Genomic DNA, 27,225 nt, shown 5'->3' with positions numbered 1-27,225 from the left:
AAATGAAGAAGACAGGATGGTGTGACCTCTCACTTTGAAAATCTCTTATTTTCACATTCTGGTAGTTAAGAGTTTTCTCTGTTTGAACCTAGGTTTTTATACTTATTTCTGGCCTGGCTTTTCCTGTGTTTTCTCAGGGATTTAGTGAACAGGTACATGTGATTGTCATTTGAAGTCAGCCAGTGAGCCAAAGGACTCATTATCCCAAGCTGGGGCAGAGATCATCCATCCCCTTGTGTTTATGCAGCATAGCTCTAGGAGACCTTGGCAGGGATGTTTGGTTTTACCAGAAACAAAGCAAAATAAGAGATTTGTGAATAGCAATTCATATTGTCTCGAAGATTAGCTCCAGAGAAGGGCAGGAAAAAAAGATACTGCAACCGAAAAATAAAGATTGCTTCAACTGAAATATGAGTTAGTCCAAAGCAAGAGGACATAATTTAAAGTGAGGTATTGGGAGGACATGTCTCACTACCCTGTAGCACACTGCAGCTCATAATCACTGATAAACTAGGAAGTTCAGCACAATTGATTCCTCCAGCCAGCCCCTCCTGAATTTCACAGCCAAGGGAACACATCAGACCCTCCCATTCTTTTAAGGGCCCTTTCTGGGAGCCACACAAATATACAAGCCCTGCTCCCACAATCCACACTGGTTCCAACTTAAACAGCCCCATTCCATCCGAGCTGATGAACCATCCTGAAGCACAGATGCTCCAGCCAGGGGCAGTGCCTCTCTCTTGCCCACTAACTCAACCCTTCCACAAGTGGAAGGGGGAATGTATGAGATGTAACAGCAGGGTTAAAACATGGGATTTGTATTTATCAACACCTGTGAGAAGTATCAGTTCTTCAAATGCAGATTTTTATTTTTATTTTTTTGCTACTACCACTTTGTATTTTCACCAGGACTCGTTTTAGTGATGACCAACTGAGCTCTTTGTTTAGTTAGAGTGGAGGGAGCTCTCAGAGAGCAGCTCGGGACTGAGGCAGTGAGGGGAGCAAAACAACCCGGGGGCTGCTCGGAAACTCCCGATAAAGCCGTGTTAGGGAGTTCCCAGCTTTGCTCCGCCCGCTCGTTCCTCCCCCTTTTCCTGATTGCACCCAACAACAAATCCTGTTTGTACCTCCAGCTTCAAGACATCAACCTTTGGCAGCGTGACTGGAATACCCAAACATCTCTGAAACAATTTTTAATAGCTATCAAAAGCCAATATATAAAAAATATAACTAAAACTTCACTTACTGTTGCGCAGTTCCACTTGTTCTGTTTCTCTGAGAGGAAGATCACTTGGGGCAAGTGCAGAGAGCATCGAAATAGTTTTTGAACAGCTTGTGTAGCTTTTTCTGTGTCTTTTCTTTGTCAGAAAAGTCTTATCAAGATCTCTCTCCATTCACTTGTGTAGTCTTCTTTCCAAAAACCAAGTCCAAGCAAAGAGAGTCCACAACAGCCAACTGTCCCCAACTGTCCTGTGTCACAGCAGAAGTGCATGATGCTCCATCTCTAACAGCACTTGCAAATCAGTCACTGAGTCTCACAGTCTTTCCCAGCAGAAACAGTGGGAACTGGAGCTGATGCACTCCACACAGGAAAAAAAGGCTCTTTAAGGGCCAGAACTCTTGCTGGCTGTGAGGGAGCAGGGAGGGACACCTTGCTTTTGGTGCGACAAATGCCATTAGAGAAGCAGTCCCTGAGAGCCTGTAAGCAGGCATGTGGGAAGGCCCAGAGCAGCAGGACCAGGTGCTTCAGCCTGATCCATATCAGGACCAGAAGGGATCCCACTTTCCAGTTGTCCCAGGCCAGAGGGGTGACAGGCATTAAATGGGCCAGCTGGGAGGTGACACAGCCCAAGGAGGGAGCTCACACCACATCCCAGGCTCCGTCAGCCTCGTCCTGGAAGGATGCACAAGTTCAGCCATGATGCTCCATCAGCAAGCACGGCCCAGGAACAGCCATGCTCCTCCCCAGGGATCCCTGGAACAACAGGTTTGTGTGGAGTTACAAACAAGGATGCCTCTGAGGGCTCAGGATGTTGCTTGCCAGAAGCCTCTGATTTGTTCTTTACCTGTGAAACACAGAGAGATACATCACAGGTGAGAACATGTTTCGTATTTGCAGAAACAGATTCATAAAAAAACATGTTTAAACTCCGGTGCTTTTTCTTTTCATCAGCTCTCCAAAGGATGCAGAGTTTTTTCTGAACAGACAATCCGTTAATCCCAACCTCTCTAAAAAGCAATCAAGCAGCATTACAAATTAACACCGTTCTTCTGAAACACACCCAGGAGGCAGTGCCTCGCAGCAGGGCTAGAGCTCTGCTGGCATCTAGAGGGAGAGGGGGGAATCATCTCCCCAGGCATTCCCACAAGGGAATACTCATTCTTTCACCAAGGAGCTGCACACCAAGGGTCACTGCCTTACAGTACCCGTGTGCTCCTGTGTGTCCTCACCTACTCCTGTGGCAAGGGAAAGCAGTGCTGAGAATTAACAGCAGCAACAGTCCCAGTCCCACAAACTTATTCAGCAGTTTGTCTGTCCCTGCCTCTCATCCCTTTTGTAGCCCTATGACCAGGAACTTCTCTGCCAGGTTGCCACTGATGATTTTTTTTTTTTTTTTTTTGGTAAGAGCAAGGAGAGAACTACTGGAAAAACTGGAAAATCAGTCTACAAGTGCAGTAAATTTTTTTTTAAACTGTTGTAGATTTAGAAATAGAGATCAGATCACAATCATTGCACTTAGAGGAAAAATACATAGCAATGTTTACACTGATGTCTTAGCAGAACAAAATCACTATTGATGGAGTGATCAAAGCACAGGGCAGCCCTGTGTTTTGTGCTGCTGCAGAACCCTCACCCTCCTGTGCTGAGTTACCTACAAGTACATGTAATAAGGTCATACTTGTATGGCACTGCATGCATTTCCTGACACAGCCCCACACTGTGTGTGTCCTCATTTTTCCTATATCCCCCACTGAAAAAACTGTGTGAGCAGCCTTTTCATCTATGGGTGTCAAATTAGATTTTTTAAAAGGAACATAAGGGAGAAAAAACCCTCAGAAAATATTAACAAGAAATGGAGGGAGTAGGATGAAAAGGACAAAATCTCTTCCCCATACATATTCCAGAGCAGGAAGGAAACAAAGAAAACCAGAAGAAATCAAGTAAAAGAATCCAAGAAAATCCATAAAATCCAGAATCCTCATGCATTGTCTTCTCCAGGAGGTAGAAGTAGCCATGCAGCCATCCCATGCAGGCAGGACTGGCAGCTCCTGCAGGGCTCAGCCTCAGGCACCACGAGCCAAAATTTCTGGCATCAAACTCAAGATAGAAGAAGAAAAAAATATTCTCTAGGTAAAGACTTTCTTCTTCTCTGAAAAACCAAAATTTACTTGTGCAAAAAACTTCATGCTGGGAAGACTTGAGTATTGCATTTTTTCAATGTTTATAAGCTACTCACTCTTATCAGAGCCTGATTAAGGAATAGTACTTAACTTATCTAAGGCCATGGGGTGAAATGATGTCACCCTGCTTGTGGCAATAACTCCTCCTGCTGTCATCACTGCTGCCTCGAGGATTCTCAGTGAGTTATCTCCAGGGAGAAGCAAAAAAGACCCCCTGGAAGATTAACCTCCATTTCAGGGACATTGTGTCAGCAACAAACATCCCAGAGCACTGAGCTCTGTCCTCAGTGCAGCTCTAACTAAAAGTGTCTCTTCTTTGTGAAGCTGCCTATTCACACAAAGTCAGAAAATGCAGTTTCTGTAGTCAAAATTAGGTCCAGGTTCTATTTGAAGAACAGAGTACTAAGCACACAAACTTTTTTTCTTTTTTTTTCCCCAAGAACTAAGCTAAAAAACTCCATTACAACCTCAGGATCTTGTGTTGGGGTGCTTATTGTGGGATTTGTATTCTCTCATTGCTTCTTGGAGATGCTGGAAAAGGTCAGAAGTTATGATAAGAGGGTAAGGAGAACAATATAAAGTGCAGGTAACTCCAAGTCTAAACACAGCTGTTAAGACAAATCCAAAAGGCTTCAGGGAGTGCTGGCTTTAACGTGACCTAATGACACATCTGGTCCTTGGGTGCCCTGGCTGAAGCTCAGCCTCCACCCTGACATGGCAAATCCTAAACCACAGAGCCTGCTCTGGGTCAGTCCCCAGCTGGTGCCACCTGCAAGGGCCTCGGATAAAACCCAACCATGGCCAGGGAGTTCACACTGGACACAGAACGAGGCAGATGAGGATGACAAAAGTGGGTAACACACCCCCTTAAATCAGCCTGACCACTCCTCCTAAACCCAGTGTAATCCAGGATCTCCCTGAGGGCTGATGAACCCTTTCATCCGCCCTGAGCCCAGCCCCAGGGAAGGAACCCAGCCAGACCAAAATTTTTAGTAAGGCACCCACTGACCACAGCAGTCTAAACTTAGCTCGGCAGCTTGCTACACACCCACCCAAACCCCAGGCTCCACCCAGCAGGGAGCACACTGGCTCCAGGGAGTCCCAGCCCTGCAGGAGCTGCTTTTGCCAAGCACAGAGCCGTGTGTAACTGGGTGGCTGGGACAGCACCAGCTCCAACCTTCCAAAGTTCCTTCCAAATCCTGGAACATCCTTGCTCCCAGCCTAGGGCACCACGGAGCAGCACGTGGCAACTGCTGCTGGCAGCACACCATCCCTCTGTTTTCCTCTCAGGGCCTTTGTGGCCTGCTGAGGCAAAACCAAACCCAAAGCCCAGCTGAGCAGCAGAGAAATGACATCTGCCACCACCCAAATCCACACAAAGATGTAGCCATGCCACTGACTACACACACCCAGGAGAAACCAGGAACTTCCTGGGACACCACAACAAACCCTAGATGATCCCTAACCTGAGGTAACAAGGAGGTGACCAACCACAACCCAAACTTTCCCCAACAGCTCCTTTAAAAGCTTGGCTCTTTATTGTCCAGGTGTAACATCCCATTATCCAGCTGTAACGTTGCATTAGTGCTAAATATCCAGGATTTGGTACTGCTGCCATCCTTGCTCGGTGTAATGGAAGAGCAGGGTCAGAGTTCACAGTGATTTTGGTCACTTCGGGTGTGTTTGGATCATTTTAGAGGTGATATAAATCCAGATATATCCAGACTATTACTTTTCCCTGTATATGACCTAGGTGTGCATTTCTCTACCTTTATAAAAAAACAGGTTTCCTCTCTGCCTGCTGAAAATTGAATAAAAAAAGGCAAAGATCATCCACTTCCAAACCCCCTTCTCAGTCATCTGTTTCAAAGGTGCATAAATCCAGCAAAGGAATAAAATAAAAAACAACTGCTAAAATGGTTGAAAGACGATAGAGTCACGTTTTCCCTGTTTCTCCATTTTGACAGCTGCCCAGATGCTGGGTTTGGATGTCTCACCATGCAAAGCTGTGGCAGGCATGGAAAGCTGCTCACCATGAGGATGTGTTTCACTTGCAAGGAGCTCCTGATAGAAGTGCAGGTGCTGGACAATGGAAAACAAGCTCAAGAGCTCCCATTCTCCACCTGTTTCTTACACCTTGCTGGTGCAGGGGAACATTCCTTGGATCATTTCCTTTACACAGGAGCACTTTTAACCCTGGCTTTTCACACCCAGCCAGAGATATGCCATAAAAATTATAGGGTTTAGGAATTATGTGGGCATTTTCCTTTCAGTCAGAGCTCTCTTTTGAGCTGCTGTGTTTTACTGTGAACACAATGCAGGAAGAATTCACTTTGTGGGTTTGAGTATGTGCTTTGCATCTAAACTACATTGCATTTATATTCTGTTAAGGGTGAAGAAAATAAATAGCTATTCAGAAATATAAAATAAAAAAGAGAAAAAAAACAGGAGCTTCTTATAGCAATACAGTGGTTAAGCTCATCCTAATAGGTATAAGCTATTTTTCAAATCTAACCTTATTTTTAGTGAGGATAAAGGCTACTGCTCTACCATGGTGATACAAGCTGAGCCTCTCAGATACATGGGAACTTCAGGCTGTTACAAAAAACATACTTTGTATCTGTTCTTTTCCTGCAAGTCAATCCTGTCTAAGCTCACCTGCGACAAAACTGCTGCTTAAACCCCTTTTTTGGCAACGGGTTCTGTAAAAAACAGATCTTCAAATCCTGCCCAGGACAGGTGGCATGGCACAGCAGGTCCTGAGCTTGGGAGGAAAAAGCTGCAAGGTGCCGCACCGAGATTTATAAAAGGGAAAGGCTGGGGCTGCCGGGCGATGAGCCAAACCACCCCTCCCTCGGCTCCCGGCTCCCGCAGGGGTGACAGCGGGATCCCTTGGGCTGTGAGCTCCATCCCTCAGCTCCCGGCTCCTTGAGGGAGGATGGCGGCATTCCCAGGGCTGTGAGCTCCATCCCTCAGCTCCCGGCTCCTTGAGGGAGGATGGCGGCATTCCCAGGGCTGTGAGCTCCATCCCGCTCCACCCCTCGCTCAGCTCCCGGCTCCCTCAGGGCTGAGGGCGGCATTCCCGTCCCGCTCCATCCCTCCCTCAGGGCTGAGGGCGGCATTCCCGTCCCGCTCCATCCCTCCCTCAGGGCTGAGGGCGGCATTCCCGTCCCGCTCCATCCCTCCCTCAGGGCTGAGGGCGGCATTCCCGTCCCGTCCCGCTCCATCCCTCCCTCAGGGCTGAGGGCGGTATTCCCGTCCCGCTCCATCCCTCCCTCAGGGCTGAGGGCGCATTCCCGTCCCGCTCCATCCCTCCCTCAGCTCCCGGCTCCCTCAGGGCTGAGGGCGGCACTCCCGTCCCGCTCCATCCCTCCCTCAGGGCTGAGGGCGGCATTCCCGTCCCGCTCCATCCCCCCCTCAGGGCTGAGGGCGGCATTCCCGTCCCGCTCCATCCCTCCCTCAGGGCTGAGGGCGGCACTCCCGTCCCGCTCCATCCCTCCCTCAGGGCTGAGGGCGGCACTCCCGTCCCGCTCCATCCCTCCCTCAGGGCTGAGGGCGGCATTCCCGTCCCGCTCCATCCCTCCCTCAGGGCTGAGGGCGGCATTCCCGTCCCGCTCCATCCCTCCCTCAGGGCTGAGGGCGGCATTCCCGTCCCGATCCATCCCTCCCTCAGGGCTGAGGGCGGCACTCCCGTCCCGCTCCATCCCTCCCTCAGGGCTGAGGGCGGCACTCCCGTCCCGATCCATCCCTCCCTCAGGGCTGAGGGCGGCATTCTCGTCCCGCTCCATCCCTCCCTCAGGGCTGAGGGCGGCATTCCCGTCCCGCTCCATCCCTCCCTCAGGGCTGAGGGCGGGACCCGGCCACGCCCTGGCGCCCCCTAGCGGCCACGAGTGCAGCGCGAGACAAGCCCGGCGGGAAAACCTCCCCAAAGCCCCCCCAGCGGGCGCGCCGCTCCTCTATAGGCGTCCTCGGCGTTCGCCGTCAGCCGGGTGGAAGGGGGCGGTTCTCCGGGCCGTGGGGCGGCGCGCAGGCGCGCGTTGGGCAGCCCGGCGTGCCGCGCGGCGGAAGGCCCCGTTCTGGAAGCCTCGGGCCCGCTCCGCCGCCGTCCCGCCCGGCGCCGCCATGCCCGAGAGCGCGGCTGGCAGAGCCCCCGCCGCGGCCAGCGGCCGGGCCAAGGGCGCCTACCAGGACCGCGACAAGCCCGCCCAGATCCGCTTCAGCAACATCGCCGCCGGCAAAGGTGCGGCGGCCGCGGGGGGAGGCGCCCCGGGGCCGGGGGAGCCGCGCCGGGCCCGCGTGGGGCGCGGTGCGGGCGGGGGGCGATGGGTGCCCGGGCTGCGAGCGGGAGTTCCGCCGTGCCCTGCCTGGGAGCTGCCCGGGATGGGCGCCGGGCGCTGACACGAGCCCCGGCCGCGCTGCGTTCTGTTCCTTTGTGATTGCCCTGAGCTAAAATGGCTGCGTCTGGCGGTCAGATAATAATGGCGAAAAAAAGAAAAAATGTGGAAATCAGGCCTGAGAGTGCCGTGTTTTAGGATAGTTAAAGGATCCCATCGTTCCGCTCGCTGGGATCCTTTAGCCTGCCTGGGAACTTAAAAGAGGCAGGAATTTTCTCTTTAGAAAAGGCGTTTGGATGATGGAGTGTTTGCAGTTCTTGAAATCAGCTTGGAATCGTTTTCTTCTCTTCCCAGCTGTTGCCGATGCAATTAGAACGAGCCTTGGACCAAAGGGAATGGATAAAATGGTAAGCTTTGTGTTTTAAATTCTCAGCATATTAAGCTTACTGGAGGCACTGTAAATTCAGCATTTCCTTTAGAGGACGCCTCCTTTTGTCTCGATTCTTTCCCATGTTCCAGGTGTTTAAGGGAAAGTGGGAACTGAATGGACATCTTGGTTTTGAAAACGATGTTTAAGAATATTTTGAGTCTCAAAGGGGAGGCTGGCAGCTGCTGATCAGAGCTGTGTTCCTGCCCTTTCTTCCCAGATTCAGGATGCCAAGGGAGATGTGACAATCACTAACGATGGTGCCACCATCCTGAAACAAATGCAGGTCCTGCACCCTGCAGCCAAAATGGTGAGTGCTTGCTTTTCCATGTTGTGAGGACTTGAGCAGCATTACCCAGGATAGGGACAGAGCAGGAGGTTTTGTGCCTTGTGCTGCAGGAGCATTAATTTTGGTTGTGCCATGTGCTTAAGACTTACAAACCATTATTTATTACCCATGTGCCTTATGCACAGTCTCTCTGGACATGTTTTAAAACATAAGGAAAATGAAATTTTGAGAAAGAATTTTAAGAAGATGTAGCCCAAACCTTCATGTGTCGTTTGAGAAGGAAGAACTCATGTCCCAAACCATGAGGACAGAAGGGAATGAGTGAAGGCATGACCAGGTGGTCCTTTGAGGTGTTCAGTGTTCATGGATTTGGTTGTGGTTGGAGATGAGCTTGCTGTGACTCTCTCCAGGGAAGGAAAAGCTAAACCTGCTGGATGGATGTGTTCAGCTTTAAATTTGGGGAAAAAAGCTCTGCTTCTGGAAGTGACTTGCTGTACCCTGGCTGTATTTTGGCCAAAGAAGGGTCTGGGTATGGGTGAGCAGCTCTCTGTATATTTATTTTTTGCCATAATCTCTCCCTTAGTTGGTAGAGCTGTCAAAAGCACAAGACATTGAAGCTGGGGATGGCACGACCTCTGTTGTGGTCATTGCTGGAGCTCTCTTGGATGCCTGTTCCAGACTCCTTCAGAAAGGTAAAGGAATTCATTTCACACGCAGGGACTGCAGGTGCTGCAGTCATTTTGCCCTTTTTTTTGCCATTTTTTTGGGATGGAGCTTAAAGTAGCTGTGATAAAGGAAGGATAAAGGGTGTATCCCACACTCCAGGGAAATTGGGGAGTTTTGTGCAGGACTGTGAGAAAGCAGTTTTGAAAATCTGAAATTTAATTGGTGTCAGCCTCCTCAGGCATCAGCTGAACAGCAGCAGCTTTAGGAATGCCAAGGGAAATTGATAAAAGTGTTTGTGGGATGTCAGGGATTGCAGGGGAATGTGCAGGACTTGTCTGTGAGGACAAAGCACTTGGAATGTTGCAGCTTTTCTCTCAGGTTTAGCAGCAGGAAATGATAAGGGAGGTCATGCACTGGTGAAGAGCATTCTGCTGAAATGCCTTTGGTTTATTCTGAGCACCTTGAGTTCTAAAATGGAAAGAGCTGGTGAAGAAAAGCAGAAAGACCTGTGTTTGAAAGGCTGGAGTGTCCAACAGGCATGTTTTGTGCTCTGACAGGAATTCACCCCACCATCATTTCGGAGTCGTTCCAGAAGGCTCTGGATAAAGGGATCGAGGTGCTGACCAACATGGCCCAGCCCGTGGAGCTCAGCGACAGGGAGACCCTGCTGAACAGTGCCACCACCTCCCTCAACTCCAAGGTACAGCTGCACTGGCAGCTCCAGCCCAGCCAGGCCCTGCAGATGTCAGGTCTAAGGCAGAGCAGTTCCATTTTCTGTACATCCCTAGGTGTGGGTTTCCCCCCAGAATTGCTGCTCTGTCCATGCCATGGAGCAGCCATGTAGGAGATTCCTTAAGACATCTTTGCTTCAAAATTCTGGCATCAAATATTGAAACAATGTTGTGAAACTGCTGTTGATCAGTGTGAAGGCTCTCACCATGGTTTCTGTGCTGTTGAATCCCTTAGGTTGTGTGTCAGTATTCCAGTTTACTGTCTCCAATGAGTGTGGATGCAGTGATGAAGGTGATTGACCCAACTACAGCCAATAGTGTGGACCTCAGAGATATTAAAATTGTTAAGAAGTTGGGGTAAGAAACAACTTGTAATTAGACAGATTTTGTCTCTGTGACCTCAGTTTCCCAGGGTGCTGCAGTCATGGGTTGTGTTTGTTTCCAGGGGCACAATTGATGACTGTGAACTGGTCGAGGGACTCGTCCTGACTCAGAAGGTGGCAAACACCGGCGTAACCAGAGTGGAAAAAGCCAAAATTGGCCTCATTCAGTTCTGCTTGTCTGCTCCAAAGACAGATGTAAGTCAGACTGTGGCTAGAGCAAATCCTCATTCTCTAGGACTTGGGACAAGCAAATGGAATAACAAATGTTTTTTTAAGATGCTGTGGTGTCAACTCTATGCCACAGTGAAGGACTGGCGGGTCCTAAAAAATTACAGTTGGTATAAAAAAATTGTTTAAATTATAAATTGTGTTTAAATTACGTTAAAAATTGCTTAAACTTAAATTCAGTGTTACCTGAACTGTCTCTAGTAATATTTTACTGTTATGTTTATTTGTTTAGCATTACAGCACGTTCCATTAAAGAATATGGCGCATTTTGACACCTGCTTTTCTCTTTTTTAATTTGAAACAGATGGACAACCAGATCGTTGTTTCTGATTATGCTCAAATGGACAGAGTGCTGCGTGAGGAGAGAGCCTACATCCTGAACCTGGTGAAGCGGATCAAGAAGGCTGGCTGCAATGTGCTGCTCATTCAGAAGTCCATCCTGAGGTACCTTAATGCCCAGGCACCGTTGGAATTGTGTGGAAAACTGAAGCCAAACACACTTGGCAGAGTAATGTGGCTGTGCCTTTAGAAAGCAGCAGCACTGTCTGTGTTTTGAGTTTGATGGTATCCTTACTTTGTACTCTGAAGAATTTGAGCCCTGGGACCTGACTCCTTCCCTCTCATTTTCAGGGATGCTCTCAGTGACCTGGCGCTCCATTTTCTGAACAAAGTTAAGATCATGGTGGTTAAAGACATTGAAAGAGAGGACATTGAGTTTATATGTAAGGTAAGGTGGGTCATATGAGTGAGCAGCAGTGTTTTAAAGTATACCCCAAAACTAGGCCAGTTAATTGTGACATTTTCACAAGTTTCATGTTTTGACTATAATGCAAGAGCAGACATTGCTCTAAAAATCATTTCTGCTCTGCTGAGCAGCCACACTTCTGTAGAAGGATTCAGGACAGATGTAAAAGCTACAGTCCCTTCTGCTTTTTACTGTCACGTGCAGAAAAACAACATGCAGTGTACTTGCTGACTCTGCAGTCAGCCTCTGGATTAATTTTTTTTGCCATTATTTTTTCAGACAATTGGAACTAAGCCTGTGGCTCACATTGACCAGTTCACCCCTGACATGCTGGGCTCTGCTGAGCTGGCAGAGGAGGTCAACTTGAACGGTTCTGGGAAACTAATAAAGGTGAGTGAGGGACAAAATGTTTAATAACTACTTAACATCTGTCTGTTACTTTAAGAACTGGTGGCTTTGATGTTTTTCACTGTGGAATTTATTACATTTAAGCACCTGAGGAGCCACTGACTTCGGTGGTGCAGTGGTGTTGCTTGGCCAGACATCAGTGCTGTTACAGAATTTGAAAGTGCCAATGGCAGTGTCTTTTAGTCCCAAGTTTTTACTTCTCCCCCAGTGTCAGTATCTGGTTTTATGTTTTAGATTACAGGCTGCACAAACCCTGGGAAAACCGTGAGCATCGTGGTCCGCGGATCCAACAAACTGGTGCTGGAGGAAGCTGAGCGCTCCATTCACGATGCCCTGTGTGTCATAAGGTGCTTAGTGAAGAAAAGGTAAGGTCTCAGTCGGGTTAGTTAGTAACTGCCAAAGCCTGCTTGTGTGTGCTCTGGTGTGAGGTGAGGTTTGATGGGCATCCCTGTGCCCCAGGGCTTTGATTGCTGGTGGTGGAGCCCCGGAGATCGAGCTGGCGCTGCGGCTGAACGAGTACGCGCGGACGCTGAAGGGGATGGACTCCTACTGCGTCCGTGCCTACGGGGATGCCCTCGAGGTCATTCCCTCCACCCTGGCTGAGAACGCGGGGCTCAACCCCATCTCCACGGTGACAGAGCTCCGAAACAGACATGCCCAAGGAGAGAAGACAGCTGGCATTAACGTCAGGAAGGTAAGGAGGGGTTGGAATAGCTGGGTGTTACCAGGGAAATGCTTAACCTCCTAAGGGCTGGACTAGGGAGAGAGCAAGGTGGTAGCCTCCCTGAAATTAGCAGAGGGAAATTACAGCTTGTTCTCTCAGGAGCTCACCCTGAGCATTGATAATAGCAGATACTAAATGCTTTATACACACAACAGGAATCATCTCATGTCTCCACAAAAGCGTTTCAGCTACAACAAAAGATCCATTTAGAATGAGCCATCAGTAGGATCTGCAGTGGAAGGTGTCATAATTTGGGAGTAGCACCACAGCTTTTTCTCAGCTGGCACTGTTGATCTTTGTTGTTGGCTAATTTTGACTAGATGTGTCAAGTACTTGGGGAGAGAAGATGTGTGCTGTAATGCCCCTGTTGCAGGTGAAAGCCCTGTGACAGTCCAGGAGTTGATTGCCCTCAGGATTCTGCTAAAAGAAAAAGTGCTAAATGTGACTGTAGTGTGTCTTGCACAAAGTGAAGGCTCCTTGTTCCCCTAGGGTGGCATTTCCAACATCCTGGAGGAGCTGGTGGTGCAGCCCCTGCTGGTGTCTTTGAGTGCACTGACCCTGGCCACAGAAACCGTGCGCAGCATTCTCAAGATTGATGATGTGGTGAGTGGTGCTGGCATCATGGCTTGGGTTATCCTTCCTCCACAAGCACCAGCACGTTGTCATTCACCTGCTGGGCTTCAAAATGCAGTTACTGTGTATTCTGTTTGTGTGCTGGTTAAGACCATTCAGCCTTTTAATAACTGCAGCTAATGAGTTACAAATACTGCACCATAAGGCAAGGAATTAGAGTCCCTAAAAGGCCAGGATCATTATCATAGGAGGAATTGTGATGTATCCTGTGCTTTCTTCTGCCTGACTGTGTGTCCTCCCTGCAGGTGAACACTCGAGGATAAGCTGAGCAGAGAAGTGGGGACCATGGTCTCGAGCTCCTGCCCTGCAGCTGGAGTGTGGACTCCTCACCAAAAGCACCTGTGTGAATTGGCTTAAACTCCAAGACTGATGTACTTTGATCAGGTTTAACTTAAGTAACAGTTGGTTTTCAGAAAGAAAATGCTGTTCTGTCAATAAACACACAGTAGTCTACCTGACTCTTTGCTGTGTCATTTTGTTGGAGTTTGTTACATTTGGTTACATTTGCTTTTCTCTGCTCCTCTTTAGGGCTGAAACGTTTAAGGTGAGAGATCATGTCTTGTGATATATTCTAAAAACACCCTTGCAGAGTAACACCTAGCTAGCTTAGAGCTGCCTCTCCCAAAGCTTTCCCTAAGGCCGTGGTGGTTCTGCCCTCAGTGCTGCCCCGAGGAGGATCTTTGCAGTGGGAGCACCTCCCCTCCTTGCTCTCCTGGGCTCTGCAGTGATTCTGCTGCCATCGCATGAGCCAGAGCCCTGCAGAGGGTGTTCTTCACATGGTTCCCTCCCCTGCCTCCAGAATAATTGCCTTTCCCAAAGCTGGCTGGGAAGTTAAAAGTACACTGTTCTATAATAATGCAAATTAGCTTTCCAACTTCTAATTCTTAGCCTGACATTGAATTAACCCTTTCATCTCCATTATTGCTATATTGAAACAACCTGATTCCTCTTAATGTTTAAAGGAGAGTGTTCCATTTCTTCTATCATTTCCATTCATGATTGGCTGGAGCTTTTGAGTGAATTTCCACCATGCTGTTGATCTGCTGTTGTGACTTGCCAAGTAGAACAACTAGAATAACTCAACTACTAATTAATAAATTAAACAATCAATTTAGGTATTAATGCTCTGCATTAATTATTCATTGTCTGTTTAAAGTTACAAATAGTGCCTTACCCCACACAGTCACATCCAACAATGATCTTAGTTTAGGTACTATGATTAAAGCTTTCATCCCCCATTATCACAGCATTACAATTCTTGACAAGAATTACAGCAAGTGTGTGATTCCATCACAAAAAGTATTTGTAATTTCACTACATTAAACAGGTCCATCCAGCATTAATTCCTCTTTGTAGAGGAAGAATGTTCCTGCTTGTCCTGATAGAGGATAGAATAGTCCTAGGGCAGAATGTTCCTGGTTTAGGATAGAACATTCTTAGGAGAGAATGCTCCTGCTTCTCCTGGTTTTGGGTAGAATATTCCTAGGACAGAATGCTCTTGGTTCTTCTGGTTTAGGATAGAATATTCCTAGGACAGAATATTCCTGTTTATCCTGGTTTAGGATAGAATATTCCTAGGACAGAATGCTCCTGCTTCTCCTGGTTTAGGATAGAATATTCCTAGGACAGAATGTGCCTGCTTCTCTTGGTTTAGGATAGAACATTCCTGGGACAGAAAGCTCCTGGTTCAGGATAGAATATTCCTAAAACAGAATGCTCCTGCTTCTCCTGGTTTAGGATAGAATATTCCTAGGAGAGAATGCTCCTGCTTAGCCTAGTTTAAGCTTACCCTGATACTACTTACCTGAAGTACAAACTTCAAGATGGAAAAACCTTTAATAACATGAGGGCGCGAAAAACGCGGGCTCGCCAGCGAGACTTGGAGGCTCCCACTAAAACCCTGCCAGAAGTCGCCTGGCAATCCGCACGGGCAGCGGCTGCGAGCGGGCGGAGCCCGGCCCGGCCCCGCCCGTGGCCGGCGGCAGCGCTCGGGCCGGGCGTTAACAACGCGCTCCGCCCCGGGGCCGCCTCCGCGAGGCGGAGCGGAACGGAGCGGAGCGGAGCCGCTCCCGGCTGCTCTCGGCATGGAGGAGCCGCACCGGGCCGCCCGGCTGGCCGCCTCCTGCCTCCGCACGCCGCTCGACCCGCGCACACGGGCGCCCGCCGCGCTGTACGAGCGGGGCCCGCCGCCCGCCGCCGCGCAGGTACCGCGGCTCCCCGAGCCTGCTCGGAGGGCTCCCGGGGACACGCACACGCGGGCGGGGGACAGCGGGCAGGCGGCCCGGCCGAGCCCTTAATGCGCTTGTGGAGCGGAGCCGGTGGAGGAGCTGGGAGAGGCCGCGGTGGCTCCGCGGGGCTGGGTCCGGACACAGCGCTCCGGGAGGGTCGCTGTGGGCGCTGTCAACTCGCTGCTTCGATCCCGAAATTCCCATCGCAGTAGGGAATTCTCCAACGCTTAGTGATTTTTGCAGTGAAAACCTGGCAAAACATAGACAGGATTGTGTTGTTGTTGTTGTTGTTCTTGTTGGAGTTTAATAAGTCAAAGCTTATTAAAATAGCCCTGCGTGTAAAATTAGTACTCTAATTTTTTTTTTTAATGAAGAAATTAGCCCATAACTTTTTAAAGCACACTGCCTATAACAAAATGAAGCTTTTGTGTTGTTTTAATAACGTCTCTGACTAGTGTAAACTTTAAAAATGCTTAAAGAGTATCAACTGCACACAGCTGCAAACTGATAAACAGTATTGGAAATGCAAGTATTGGAAATATAAGCTGTGCAGAATCCCTGCCATTTCACAGTAAGTTATGGAAATGGCATAAATAATTATGCACCACATCTCTAATGACTTATTTTTAGAGTGGTTATGGAACGAGGACACAGAGAAGGTTCTGTTTGCTTGTAAATAAAGGCATTTTAGAGCTGTGTAGTAATCAAGGAAAAATTACACTTTACAAAATAGTTGGGTTTTTTCTTTTGGTAAAACCTTTTGATCATATTTTCTGTTATAAACATATTGATTACAAGGCAGACTTAGGAATTTTTACAGGCTTTAAATAGGACCCTTAGGATAAAAATTAATATGCAATAAGATTATTCTATGTACTTCTACATTAACATTTATATACAGGTATCTCTATTTGTGTTACTTTACCATTCCTTAGACTTAATCAGGATAAAGCAATATTAAGAACCTTGTTCCCCTTCCTTCTAGCAGAAAAAAAATTACGAACATCTCTTCTAGGATGGCTTCGACTTGGATTCCAATACCAAGAGAGAGCAGGCCTCCCCTCCAAAGAGAGACTGTGACAGGTGGATAGACCTTTCCAAAATGTACAATTCAAATCAGGAGTATTACTTGAAGCTGGAAGAGTTGAAGAATGCCCACATGGAGACCATGGCAAAACTGGAAAGTATGTATCAGAACAAACTGTGTTTAAAAGGAGTACAAGCCTTGGATAAGAGAAGTGACACCTCTCTCAAGTGCTCCAGGTAAGTTTGGGGACATTTTTTAGCTGAAGATTCCCAGATGCTTTGCAGGCAGCTGTAAAACAGCAGGGTGTGTTTCTGGGCTGGAAAGTGTTCCACTCCCCACCTCTCCTAACCAGATAATCAGAGAAAAGTCAGTTTTGGTGATAGAAACGCTCCTTACCTTGCTGAGGGTCTGTGAGGTTTAGAGGTGGGTGTGCAGCAGGGCTTGGGCAGCACATCCAGGAAAGCACAGGGCCTTCCCCAAGTCAGGAGGTGCAGACTTGGTGATCAGCACTAAAACCAGGTCTGCTGTGAGTGCCCTGTGTGCTGCTCTTTTCCCTTCTCTCCCCCCTCAGCCACTCAGTTTTGTTTCTAGTGATAATTCCTTAGAGTGGAAGTCACTCTTCAATGTTGGACTGGCTCAAACCAAGTTTTTTTTTTCCCCCTTCTTTATTTTCAAGGCCAACTTGGGACAAGAGTTCCTATCAGCCTCTTAACCTGCACAAATCCTTTTCAGACTCAGACTTAAGCGATCCCTTGGGCTCCAGCGTATCGGACGTGTCTGATGAAGAATTAGTGTTTGAGGAGAACGGCAGTGAAGCTGGATCATCCTCGTTTGCTAAACAGCAGATTGAAAAAATGTGGGATGGCTTCTGCCTGGAAGACTACATGTCCCGTGCCAAGCACAGTCTGCCCAGCTCGCCAGCCTGCAGGAAAGCCAAAGTGAAAGCGTGGTCCCCCAGAGTCACCGTGCCCAAGCCCTTCCAGATGACCATCAGAGAAGCTCAGAAGAAAGAGCAGAACGTCAAATCCAAGTCACAGATTGAGCTGGAAAACCACTTGCTGAAGAAGCAGCTGGAGGAGGAAGCAGAGTGTCAGAAAAAGTTCCGAGCCAACCCCGTGCCCGCCACCGTGTTCCTGCCGCTCTACCAGGACATCGTGCAGCGGAACGAGGAGCGCAGGAGGTCTGTCAGGGACAGGAGCAAGCTCAAGCTCCTGGCCACCCAAAAGCCCTTTAAATTCATTGAGCGGGAGAGGCAAAGGCATGAAGCCAGGAAAATGCAGTTGAAAGACCTTTCCCCACCTGAAAATAAAACCAAAGTGTTCAGGGCAAAACCGGTCCCCAGATGTGTTTATAGTCCAGATTTCCATGACAAGGTAAAGGAGGAGGAGCTCTGCAGGGAAATCAGGATCAGGATGAGAGCTGAGGAGCTGCTACAAAATTCATCTGTACCCAACAGCAGACTGGCCTCAAAAGGGACCAACAAAAAGAAGAAACACAAGAGCACTGAACCAAAGCAAATGGAGCACAAACTCAAGATCAAATCGAGCGTTCCCGATTTTGAACTCCTTCATGAGAAATTCCAGAAACGCCTCCTGCAACAAAAAAAAGTGAGACCCCTCACAGTGTGTGAGCCTTTTGACCTTTGTACTTCATACATTCCCTCAAACAAGGACAAGATCTTGAAGGACATGCAAGAGGATGAGGAGAAATTGAAGGAAACACGGTGGCCGTTTGCCTCTCCGAGAAGGAAGCCTCAGATGGGGCAGTCAGGGGCAAAGCCACCTCTCCTGGGAGAAGGAAAACCCAAAGCTCCCAAAACCACAGAATCCACCAGACGACGGCTGCAAGCCCTAAGGTGACTGCTTGGAGATGCTCTACTTTATGTATGCTTGAAAAGTAGATTTTTTTTTTTTAATTACTGCATATTTGGTATTTTATTTGGTGTTATTTTTGGTATTTCTACCAAATATCTATAATTCTATCTGTAGTTAATTCTTCCATGCAGTGAATATAGGATTTAATTTGTTACTAGAAGAGCTTACAATATAAATCTCAAAATATTTAAATATAGGATTTAATTAGTATTTATTATTGTTAAAGGAACACTATTGCATTTGTGTCAGAAGAAGACAAATGACTGGTTTCCCAGGATATCCTGAATCCCTTGAAATGGCACACACATTGTGTCCTCTCATAGCAACCCTGTTTTCACCCTGTTGTTCTCTTTGGAATCATCTTTGCCAAAGATTCCTTTGAAGTCTTGCTCTAGGTTTAAAATTAATTAGCCTTAGTTTATTTTCCCCACCAGGAATTCCCTCGAGGAAAAAAGAAAGCTGGAAGAACAACAAAAAAGGAACAGAAACAAGCAGAAACAAAGGACAAAAAAATTCCAGAAAATGGTGATGGCTCGGGCTGAGGCCAATGACCCACATCAGAGCCTAGCTCAGATGTCTAAACCCAGATTAAAAACATTCAGGTATTTTGTAGCATTCCCCTGAATCCCAAACACCTCTTTCAGCAATGAGAAGGAGAGGTTTGGGATTGCACTGTATGTTAAACATACAGTGTGTAAAAAATAGCATAGTCTGAGTTTAGATACTTACGTGGTAAATTAAACATGGTGCAAGCAGCTGGTGAAAAATGGCCAAATTTAGCATTTCAGCTGGGAAATTGTTGCCAACCTATATTGAACTCAGAGTATAGAAATATATAGCATATAGAAATAGATATATATTCCACATTAGATTATTATAGATTCAGTAACAGGAGAGTCCTGTGTTTTCTCCATTGATGTATCAACTAAAGAGGAAAAGGTTGTAAAAATCAGAAGGAAAGGGGACAGTGTGGATACAGAATATCATTGCAGAGCTGGGTGTGCACTGCTGTTGGTACAACTTGGGTGCAGCAGCAAACATTTCACAATTCACTTTTGTCCCAGCAGGTGCCCACTGAAGAGGGAAATAAAAGCAGGACTATTTTAACTTCCCAGTGTAACAGCAGTGAGTGAGGAAGCTGCTGGTGCTCAGGAGGATGGGATCCCAGGTTCCCTGGAGTAGAGATGCAGTGCAAAGACTCTTTGTGTATGCACAGAGAAGAACACGAGAGCCTTCTTGGAGTGCTGTAAGCTGCCACTCCAGATGGCTCCAGCTCTGACACAGCTCTAACCCCCTGACTGCTGCTTGGCCTCCTGTCTGGGGCTAATTTAACCCTTTCTGCTATTCTAATCCTGAGAAAAATAAATCCTGTGTGAACAAGTCTTTAGTGAGGTTTGTGGTCTGGCCTGGCACGGGGTACTGCTGCACTGTTGTCAATTTAAGGTGTCAGTTATGTGGGGATGGTGAGAGGCACTGATTGCTCTGCCCCTGTTGCTTCATGCCTGGGCAGGATTCTGGGGCAGCAAGCACAAGTCCTAATTTCCAGTAACCTGGCATACTGCTAATAACAGGAGCTTGATAATCCATGTGTCCTCAAGCACAGGAGCTGCTGACTTTGGGACAGAGAATTAAGAGGCACAGTAGGTGATTGTGGATGTGATTTGGGTTTGTTCAACAGCAAATCTCATTCTACAGGGTTCAGCTTAATCAGATGTCAGGAAAGTAAAATGCTGGGTGTAAAATGCTGCTGTTGCAACTTTCCGGTGCAGGTGTTGAACCTGATATTGCTCATTTCGGCCCGGCTGGAATGTGTCACTCTGTCTGTCATGCTGTCTGTCAGGGGCAGACAGACAGACATCCAGAGCAGGGAATGGAAGTTCACTTCCCAGCATGGTGAGGAATTCAGAGGTGGTCAGGGAGAGGGGCTGGAGGAAGCAGAGGTGTCAAAGGCCCCCCTTGGTCTCATCCTTGCCCTCAAGTGCCTGACCTGCAGTGGCAGATGTGGCCAGGTCAGAGGCACTGTCCCCCTCTGAGGAAGGGTCACAGCCCATTGCACCTGGATTATCCAGGGCTCCCTGTGATCCCAGGGACCATTTCAGTTATGAATGCACAGTTTCATTGTCCTGCTCTATTGACTGGGCCCTTGACAAACCAGCTCAGGCAACAAGTGTTCCATGATCCAGACTGTAGCCACCTCTCGGGTGATCAGCTGCTAAAGCAGCAAGATTCTCTCCTTCAGACCTGAAAAGCACTGATTTTTATTTAATGCTCTTAATTTCCTGGGGTGTTTTGCTTAGAACAACTGGAAGATCTGTATGATCAGCATGTAAAAAAACCCTAAACATCCAATTTTTTTTTTTTACCAAGAACTCCAAGAATCCAAACTCAGCCTCTGTTTCAGTCCAGTAGCCAGGACCTGCCTGTGCTTAGCCAGGGTGGCTCCTTCAGAGATGAATTGTTCAGTACCTCTAATGTATCCTGAAGTATGACAACATTTAATTTGTTATGAGCAATTTAACTGCTGTAGAAAATGACTCCTTGTACTATAAATTAATAATGATGTCTCTTGTACTCTGCTCCCCCTAGGAACAACGAGAAGCAGAGAAGGCAGGAATATTTGCAAGAATTGCAAGAAATGGAAGAAAGAGTAAAACAAATGCCACTGCTTTTTGAAAGAGTCACTCAGGTTGCCTTGTTTCTGAACTACTAATTAATCTTGACTGATACTGAATAAGAAATTTGTGGTCTGACATTTTTAGAAGATACTTCAAAAGCACTTTTCAGGGCAGTGTTTCTCCATTCAACTCTGTTGCCCCATCTCCATGTAAATATCAGTGATTTTTGAGGTGTGCTTGCACAGGGAGCAGAGAATTGTTGTAAATGTGGCTGGTTCAGTTCCAACATTAATAACTCCAAGCATTGCTGGTACAGAAGAGTAAAATCTGGGATAAAATTTTCAAGTGTTTTGCTATTCTTACCTGCAGTGAATAATCATTTCCAGTTGTCAGCAGCAATTAATGAATCAGAGGATTGATATAAATAAGAGTATCAAAAGCCAGGCATTTAATGCATTAGATAACATTTAATCATTCTGATTTTTCTACAGAAAAATGCCAGAATAGCTGCAGAAAAGTATTATTCAAACAGACTGAGAGCACTGGGGATCTGCCCAGAGTTTGTTTCAAAGAAAGGAGGAGCAGCCAAATCACTGCAGTTCCCCACTGCTGGAGGTGTCACCCCCAGTGCTGGCAGAGCAAGGTACAGATGACTGAAGGCTTTTCTTTTTACTCACTATGTATCTAATAATTAGAAATCTTTCCTTGTGCAGATTTAAGGGGTTTTTTTAAATGATTTGCAGTATTTTCCAAAGAACTATTTGGCTATGTGGTATGTTAGCATTAGTATGTATTTTTGATTGGTTTTCCTGAATTAAATGTTATTTTGTAAAACAGAGGAGAGCTGCTTAACCAAACTGGTTATGTTATGTAATTCACTTCAAAGGAAAAAAGAAAAACATTCCTTGTTTGTTCCTTTCATCCAAAATTCTGGCAGGTTGCTGTAAGTCACTACCTTTAAATTTTAGATTTTTTAAGTGAACCTTATTAAAAATAGTTTTTAGTATCTATGGGGTGTTATGATTTAATTGGAAGCAGAAATTTAAAAAAATATATAAGTAATACTTCTGAGTTACTTTCTAGCATAAAAAGAGACTCTTGTGTCCCCCCCCTTCCCTTCTCCAGTTCCACCCAGCCAAGGCTACCAGGCTTTGTCCTGGGTCACATAAAGTGGAAAGCATCTTCCCAGAGAATAAAACCCCACATGCAATTTGTCTTTTCAGAATCACCAAGGTTAAAATGAAAAAGATGGATTTGTTTGAGGAAGCAGCTGGTGGCAGTCCCCAGTCTGAGCAGTCCTGGGAGGAGGAGGAGGAAGAGGAGGGAAAAGGTGCCAAAACCTCCACCCCAGATGAGCAGTGCAGTGACCTGGAGGATGGGGGAGAGGCCAGAGCCAGCCCTGGTGTCCTTGAGCCTCAGTCCAGCTGGCACAGTGACCAGGAGGAGGAGGAGGAGGGAGAGGAAGCAAAGGCAGCCCCATCATGTGGTCATTCCCAGGAGGAAGAGGAGGAGGAAGCAAAGGCAAACCTATCACTTGGCCATTCCGAGGAGGAGGAGGAGGAAGAAGAAAAGGCAGGCTCATCTCTGGACCATTCCCAGGAGGAGGAAGAGGAGGAGGAAGCCAAGGCAGGCCCATCCCGTGGCCATTGCCAGGAGGAGGAAGAGGAGGAGGAAGCCAAGGCAGGCCCATCCCGTGGCCATTGCCAGGAGGAGGAAGAGGAGGATGAGTGCAGACCCAGGTCAGACGGGTCCCGTGAAGAGGAAGCTCAGTCTGACCCTGAAGCTGAGGGTGCTTTCCAGTATGAGGATGAGGAGTATGAGAGTGATGATTCTGAGGAGAAGGCCAGTGAAGAGGAAGGGCAGTGAGGAAGGGCTGGGGCTCAGGAACCTCTTCCACTGCTGGCTGTGCTTTTTGAAGCATTTTTTGTTTTTACAATATTGCTTCCTCCAGAAACCATCCCCTCCTGTCCAGAGATATCACACCAGGCAGGTTATGTTCTCTTTTCCTTCCAGGAAGAAATTATTACATCATTACCTTTTACAGCTGCTCCAGATGAAGAGAATAACAAAACTCTTGAAGAAAATGTTCAAATTCTTGAAGGAAATGTTTAAAGCCATCCCTGGTTTGGAACTCATTCTGGTCTCACGTAGAATCCTCAAGGCTTCTCTAATGGCAGCAAGTAAAACATTTGCCTGAGCTTGGCAGATAATAGACACTCCAAAGATCAAGATATATTGTTAAAAATTATATCAGACCCCAGAGAAGAACTTGGTGCTTTGCTACACATCCAAAATTCTGTGAATTTGTACCTCTCAGTTTAGGAGGCCTGCCAGTGCAGGAATTCTGGTTGTTTTCCAGTAAGAAAGCTCAAGCTGCTATTTCTCCCCAAGAAAACAATTTACTTTTGTATTATTCTTCTTCATTGCACTCTTCTGTGACATTGGTGCACCTCTGTTCCTAAAGTGAGCTGCAGCCTCACTGTTTATTAATAATAAATCATTAATTACATTAATTACAGGGTGCTGTGCAGCTGCTGAGGCTCCAGTCCAGCTCTTGCCGTGGGCTGGCAAAGCCAGGGCAGATTGTGGAGCAGCAATTGCCATTTTGTCCCTGGAAAAGGGGATCTTTTTACCTCAGGTAACTCCAGCTGTATGAAACCTTGCAAGGGAGTGCTTTAATACCTCTTCTTACACACTGGCTGCTCAGGACTTCAGCTACTCCACAAAAAACTCCAAAACAATGGTTGGGATTTGGATTTTTTATTACCTCAGTACTACCTTCCCCTACTATTACTGACCTTCTTGCTAAAAAATCTGTCATTATTTTCTCCTCCTTATTTTGTTACACTGTTTCTGTGTGTTTGGAAGTTTTTTAAGCATTCTTACTTTTATTTATTTTCCAAGTGTGAACATAACTAATGTGAAGCTTTTTTAAAACTTGAATAAAATATCTGTGAAATTATTAATCCTTGCTTCACAAGGAAGTTTGCTTGTGGTTGTCAGAATTCTGTAACTCTGAGGAGTTCTACAATTACCAATCACAAATGATGGTACTTTTTCCTTTAGGAAATCAAATCCTTTTCTGAAAGAAGGCAGAGCAGCTCTAAATTATGAGGGTTTTTTTTTTTCAGATTATTTTAAGTGATTTCAAAAGGAAAAAAAGTCAAATCTATTTCTAAGATTTGACAGCACTCACCTAAGTGTTCTAAAAGAACAAATATATAATTATTGTAATAAGATAGGGATTAAAAATACTCTAAAATTCTGAATGTAGAGAAAGTAGCAAAGCCAACACTTTTTTAAGGTTTTAGAAGGAGTTGAACCTGTGTAAAATTTAGATTGAGTTTGCCACTGAGCTTTTAAATATTTTAAATATAAACCTTAATAATAACAGAATTAATAAATGTGATAAATAAGATATAACCAGGAAGAGTTAGGACAGCTTTTGGAGGTTATGCCTCAGCTTTTGTTAGCATTTCTGGAAAAGAAAATCAGAATAGTGTGGACTAAGAAGATCCAACAGATTATGGTTTCCCAAGATTTCCAGGAAGCATTTCTAGGATATAAAGTGCCAGCAAAACATCTGAAAGAAACCAACCTTTTTTAGGAAAAGAAAGATCCTCATGAACAGGTGAGCAAACCTTGAGGTATTAAAGGAGCCACTGATGGAAATCACTTGGAGCAGCAGAGTTTTCAGACTCTGTCAGGGAGGATAATGAGATTTAAGTCACAAAAGCTGTTCAGAAATTGCATTACAAACATAAAGGGATAAACATTCCAATAAGGAATTAAAAAGCAAAGAAAAATCGGAGATGACAGAAGAGAAATGGAGACACACAGGTCAGGGTGAATTAAACCTCATGAAGCAAAGTACAGCAGTAAAAAATACTTTAAACAAAGAAGAGCCTTGTACACCTGTCAGGAGATGAAAAATAGCCTGGCCTAAAAACCAAGTCATGATTTCACCTCTTTTTTTCTTTTTTTCCCCCAAAGAGGATGATTTGAATGTAGAGAATCCAAAATAACTAATAAGATGAGAGCACTGAAAAAAACCCCAAAACTATTTAAAGAAAAAAACCCCAACAACTTCAACATGATGAAAATCAAAATCTAAAGGTGATGTAATAGAAGCATTTTAAGGCACAAAGCTCATTAGAGGAGAAATGCTGATGAGTTATGCTTTCAGGGAAGCCACCTAGCAGGAGGGAGAGGAATAGGAAAGTTTCTCACAGATTATTGAATATTCTGTCTTTAATATTTTAATTAATGGCCACAGCACAAAAGTAGGAACATGTTCAAAAATTTGCAAAGAAAATGAGGAAGGTGTATCTGAAAAAAAGGATTTAAAATACCACATGGGAAGAAGGGGGTAACTTTGCATGTGAACTGTAGTATGAAATCATTTTGAAGTGCAAGAATAGTGTTTCTATAGAATAATTATATTTATATTCTGACATAAGAAGCCAGAAGTTTGGGATATTGTGCTTTTTGAAGCACTTTTTGTATTTACAATATTGCTTCCTCCAGAAACCATCCCCTCCTGTCCAGAGTTATCACAACACCAAGCAGGTTATGTTCCCTTTTCCTCTGAGGAAAAAATTATTACATCATTACCTTTTACAGCTGCTCCAGATGAAGAGAATAACAAAAGAATTCAAATTCTTGAAGGAAATGTTTAAAGCCATCCCTGGCTTGGAATTCATTCTGGTCTCATGTAGAATCTTCAAGGCTTCTCTAATGGCAGCAAGCAAAACATTTGCCTGAGCTTGGCAGATAATAGGCACTCTAAAGATCAAAATATATTATTAAAAATTATTTCTAACAGTGTGTGTGCCCCATTGGCCACAAGCTGAAGTCCAACATGAGTTTATAACAGAATACATTTGTCCAGGAATACTGTTTAGAGATATGGCAGCTGCTGGCTTACAAACATTAAACTAATGAAATCAGAGAAATTAGATAAAATGAGATAAAATTTAAAATAGTTTGGTGTCTGCCCTCCTCACCCTTCAGTGGAATTACAGTTTTACATCTCTTTTGGTAATTACTTGGCTTTAGGAAAACAAACAAAGAAAAACCCTTGCATACTCCAGCAAAACTCAAAATTGCTTCTTTCTTCAATAGGAATTGCAGGAATTTGAGGAAGGAACTAAGACTTACAAACAGTATCAGACAAATTCCTGTTTCTCCTGTCTGCTAAAACACCAGCAGTCAGCTGAGACAGAAGCCAGGGGTCCCAGGGCCAGGGTGTGATGGATGAAGAGAGCCCCAGGCTGAAGGGCAGCAGGTGGCAGGGCCAGCAGATGTCCCCCAGCAGCTGTGGCCAGCCATGGTCCGTGTCCCAGGAGCTGCATCCCAGGATTAGCCCTGGGACAATCCCCCACAGCTCAGGGGCTGTGGCACAGAGGAGGCAGATGTTAGCAGGTCAGAAATACCTTTATTTTCTCATCATTGCCACCAGGCTGAATTTCATGAGCACAAACACCATGGAAGCCAGCTGTCAACAGGACTGAAAATAAAAATGTTTGCACCTGCACAGCTCCAAACTTGCTACTAATAGTCAGGGCTCAGTGCCATAAGCAGATTACACCATAGCTAGGCAGGTTACACAAAGAAGGTTAGTGAGATTAGGCAGGTTGCTGATTAACTGTAGCAAGCAGGCTACCAACACAGGCAGGAAATTCTGCTTGCCAGGATAATGAGCACAAACCACGTTATTCAGATGATTTCAGACAGCTTTCCACACTTGTAGGTGTACCTGCTTCTCAGGTGAGCTTGCTGCACTTTGTAATGTGCCTTCCATGCCATCCCACATTTTTCTAGATGGGTAAAAGACACACAAAGTATGAAAGACACACAAAGTATATGTCCTGCAGTAAGTATAAAAGTTTAAAAAATCAAAAATCAGCTTTTGGCGTGTGTCATTCTGATTAAGCCCTGGGGAGCTCCATCCTGTAACACCTTCAGCCCCAAGGTGCTGGAATTGCCAAGGGCACCATCCCAGCTCCTCCAGCAATGAGCTCTCAGATCAGCCACACAAACAGCTGAGTGGGAGCCAACAGCACTTGGAGAGGACCACTTTGGGGTCCTTTTCACAGTGCTCAGGATCTTGGGTCCTTTTCACAGTTCTCAGAATCTGACCTGCTGGAGATTGGGTTTTTTTAAACTATCCATTCCCCTTAGCCCAGACCAGAATTGTGGCCTGCAAACTGCCATCCCTAGAGAACATGGAAGCATTAGGATATCTTTGAACTCTGAGTTTTCTAACCAAAAATGGGACTGCAGACATTTCACAGCAGAATTCCAGCCCAAAGTGCTGCAGTTCATGTGACTGACACACAGGGGCTGCTCATGGTGCCATGCAAAAGATCCACTCCTCACACACACCTACCAATGGGTTCCTAAAATCTGTGATACTGCAGAGCTGTGGGACTTCCCAGGGCACTGAGAGCTCCTGCATCCCTTGCTTGTTAAGCAGACTCACAGTTTATCCCTGAGAAAACCTCCCTTC

At 46.2% G+C, this 27,225-nt stretch overlaps 2 protein-coding genes and 1 long non-coding RNA gene across 21 annotated transcripts in view; 2 read left to right on the top strand and 1 right to left on the bottom strand.

The window, feature by feature from the left end:
• The first annotated feature begins 7,425 nt into the window (after nt 1-7,425).
• On the top strand, nt 7,426-13,428 carry CCT4 (chaperonin containing TCP1 subunit 4). Its single transcript, XM_064415664.1, has 14 exons — nt 7,426-7,642; nt 8,091-8,143; nt 8,384-8,473; nt 9,036-9,144; nt 9,676-9,818; nt 10,085-10,206; nt 10,295-10,427; nt 10,765-10,904; nt 11,091-11,187; nt 11,485-11,595; nt 11,848-11,978; nt 12,073-12,307; nt 12,827-12,940; nt 13,216-13,428. The coding sequence occupies exons 1-14, from the start codon at nt 7,525-7,527 to the stop codon at nt 13,231-13,233; spliced, it is 1,614 nt and encodes a 537-aa protein (XP_064271734.1). The 5' UTR covers nt 7,426-7,524; the 3' UTR covers nt 13,234-13,428.
• Nucleotides 13,429-15,002: 1,574 nt separating this feature from the next.
• On the top strand, nt 15,003-23,680 carry FAM161A (FAM161 centrosomal protein A). 2 transcript variants are annotated; one of them, XM_064415662.1, is made up of 7 exons: nt 15,003-15,174; nt 16,214-16,461; nt 16,902-18,080; nt 18,534-18,701; nt 20,686-20,785; nt 21,206-21,357; nt 21,938-23,680. In XM_064415662.1, the coding sequence occupies exons 1-7, from the start codon at nt 15,055-15,057 to the stop codon at nt 22,578-22,580; spliced, it is 2,610 nt and encodes an 869-aa protein (XP_064271732.1). In that variant the 5' UTR covers nt 15,003-15,054; the 3' UTR covers nt 22,581-23,680. The 2 variants fall into 2 exon arrangements, with proteins under 2 accessions (XP_064271732.1, XP_064271733.1); XM_064415663.1 differs by lacking the exon at nt 18,534-18,701 and having other exon boundaries at nt 15,004-15,174.
• LOC135297767 (uncharacterized) overlaps nt 15,184-27,225 on the bottom strand; it is a 64,473-nt gene continuing 52,431 nt past the window's right edge. For 14 of the 18 annotated variants that reach the window (XR_010359691.1, XR_010359695.1, XR_010359700.1 and 11 more), the window contains 3 exons: nt 25,329-26,533; nt 24,313-24,414; nt 17,484-22,881 (listed from right to left, as the gene is read on the bottom strand). This is a non-coding gene — a long non-coding RNA (uncharacterized LOC135297767). Of the gene's footprint in view, nt 15,449-17,483; nt 22,882-24,312; nt 24,415-25,328; nt 26,534-27,225 lie in introns of those variants that run through there. The other 4 variants (XR_010359687.1, XR_010359699.1, XR_010359701.1 and 1 more) reach the window with 4 other exon arrangements.

The sequence above is a fragment of the Passer domesticus genome, chromosome 3 (assembly GCF_036417665.1).
Source record: "Passer domesticus isolate bPasDom1 chromosome 3, bPasDom1.hap1, whole genome shotgun sequence".
Classification (NCBI taxonomy): domain Eukaryota; kingdom Metazoa; phylum Chordata; class Aves; order Passeriformes; family Passeridae; genus Passer; species Passer domesticus.
Note: the sequence above shows the minus strand (reverse complement) of the source record. Positions and strands in the feature narration are given on the sequence as shown.

Excerpts from the sequence above, each read along its gene's own strand:
- CCT4 (XM_064415664.1), top strand. The coding sequence starts at position 7,525 with ATGCCCGAGAGCGCGGCTGGCAGAGCCCCCGCCGCGGCCAGCGGCCGG. Across the intron at positions 7,643-8,090 it reads CAACATCGCCGCCGGCAAAG|CTGTTGCCGATGCAATTAGA; the intron begins GTGCGGCGGCCG and ends TTCTCTTCCCAG. Across the intron at positions 11,188-11,484 it reads ACATTGAGTTTATATGTAAG|ACAATTGGAACTAAGCCTGT; the intron begins GTAAGGTGGGTC and ends TTATTTTTTCAG.
- FAM161A (XM_064415662.1), top strand. The coding sequence starts at position 15,055 with ATGGAGGAGCCGCACCGGGCCGCCCGGCTGGCCGCCTCCTGCCTCCGC. Across the intron at positions 18,702-20,685 it reads CCCAGATTAAAAACATTCAG|GAACAACGAGAAGCAGAGAA; the intron begins GTATTTTGTAGC and ends TGCTCCCCCTAG. Across the intron at positions 20,786-21,205 it reads TTTTTGAAAGAGTCACTCAG|AAAAATGCCAGAATAGCTGC; the intron begins GTTGCCTTGTTT and ends ATTTTTCTACAG.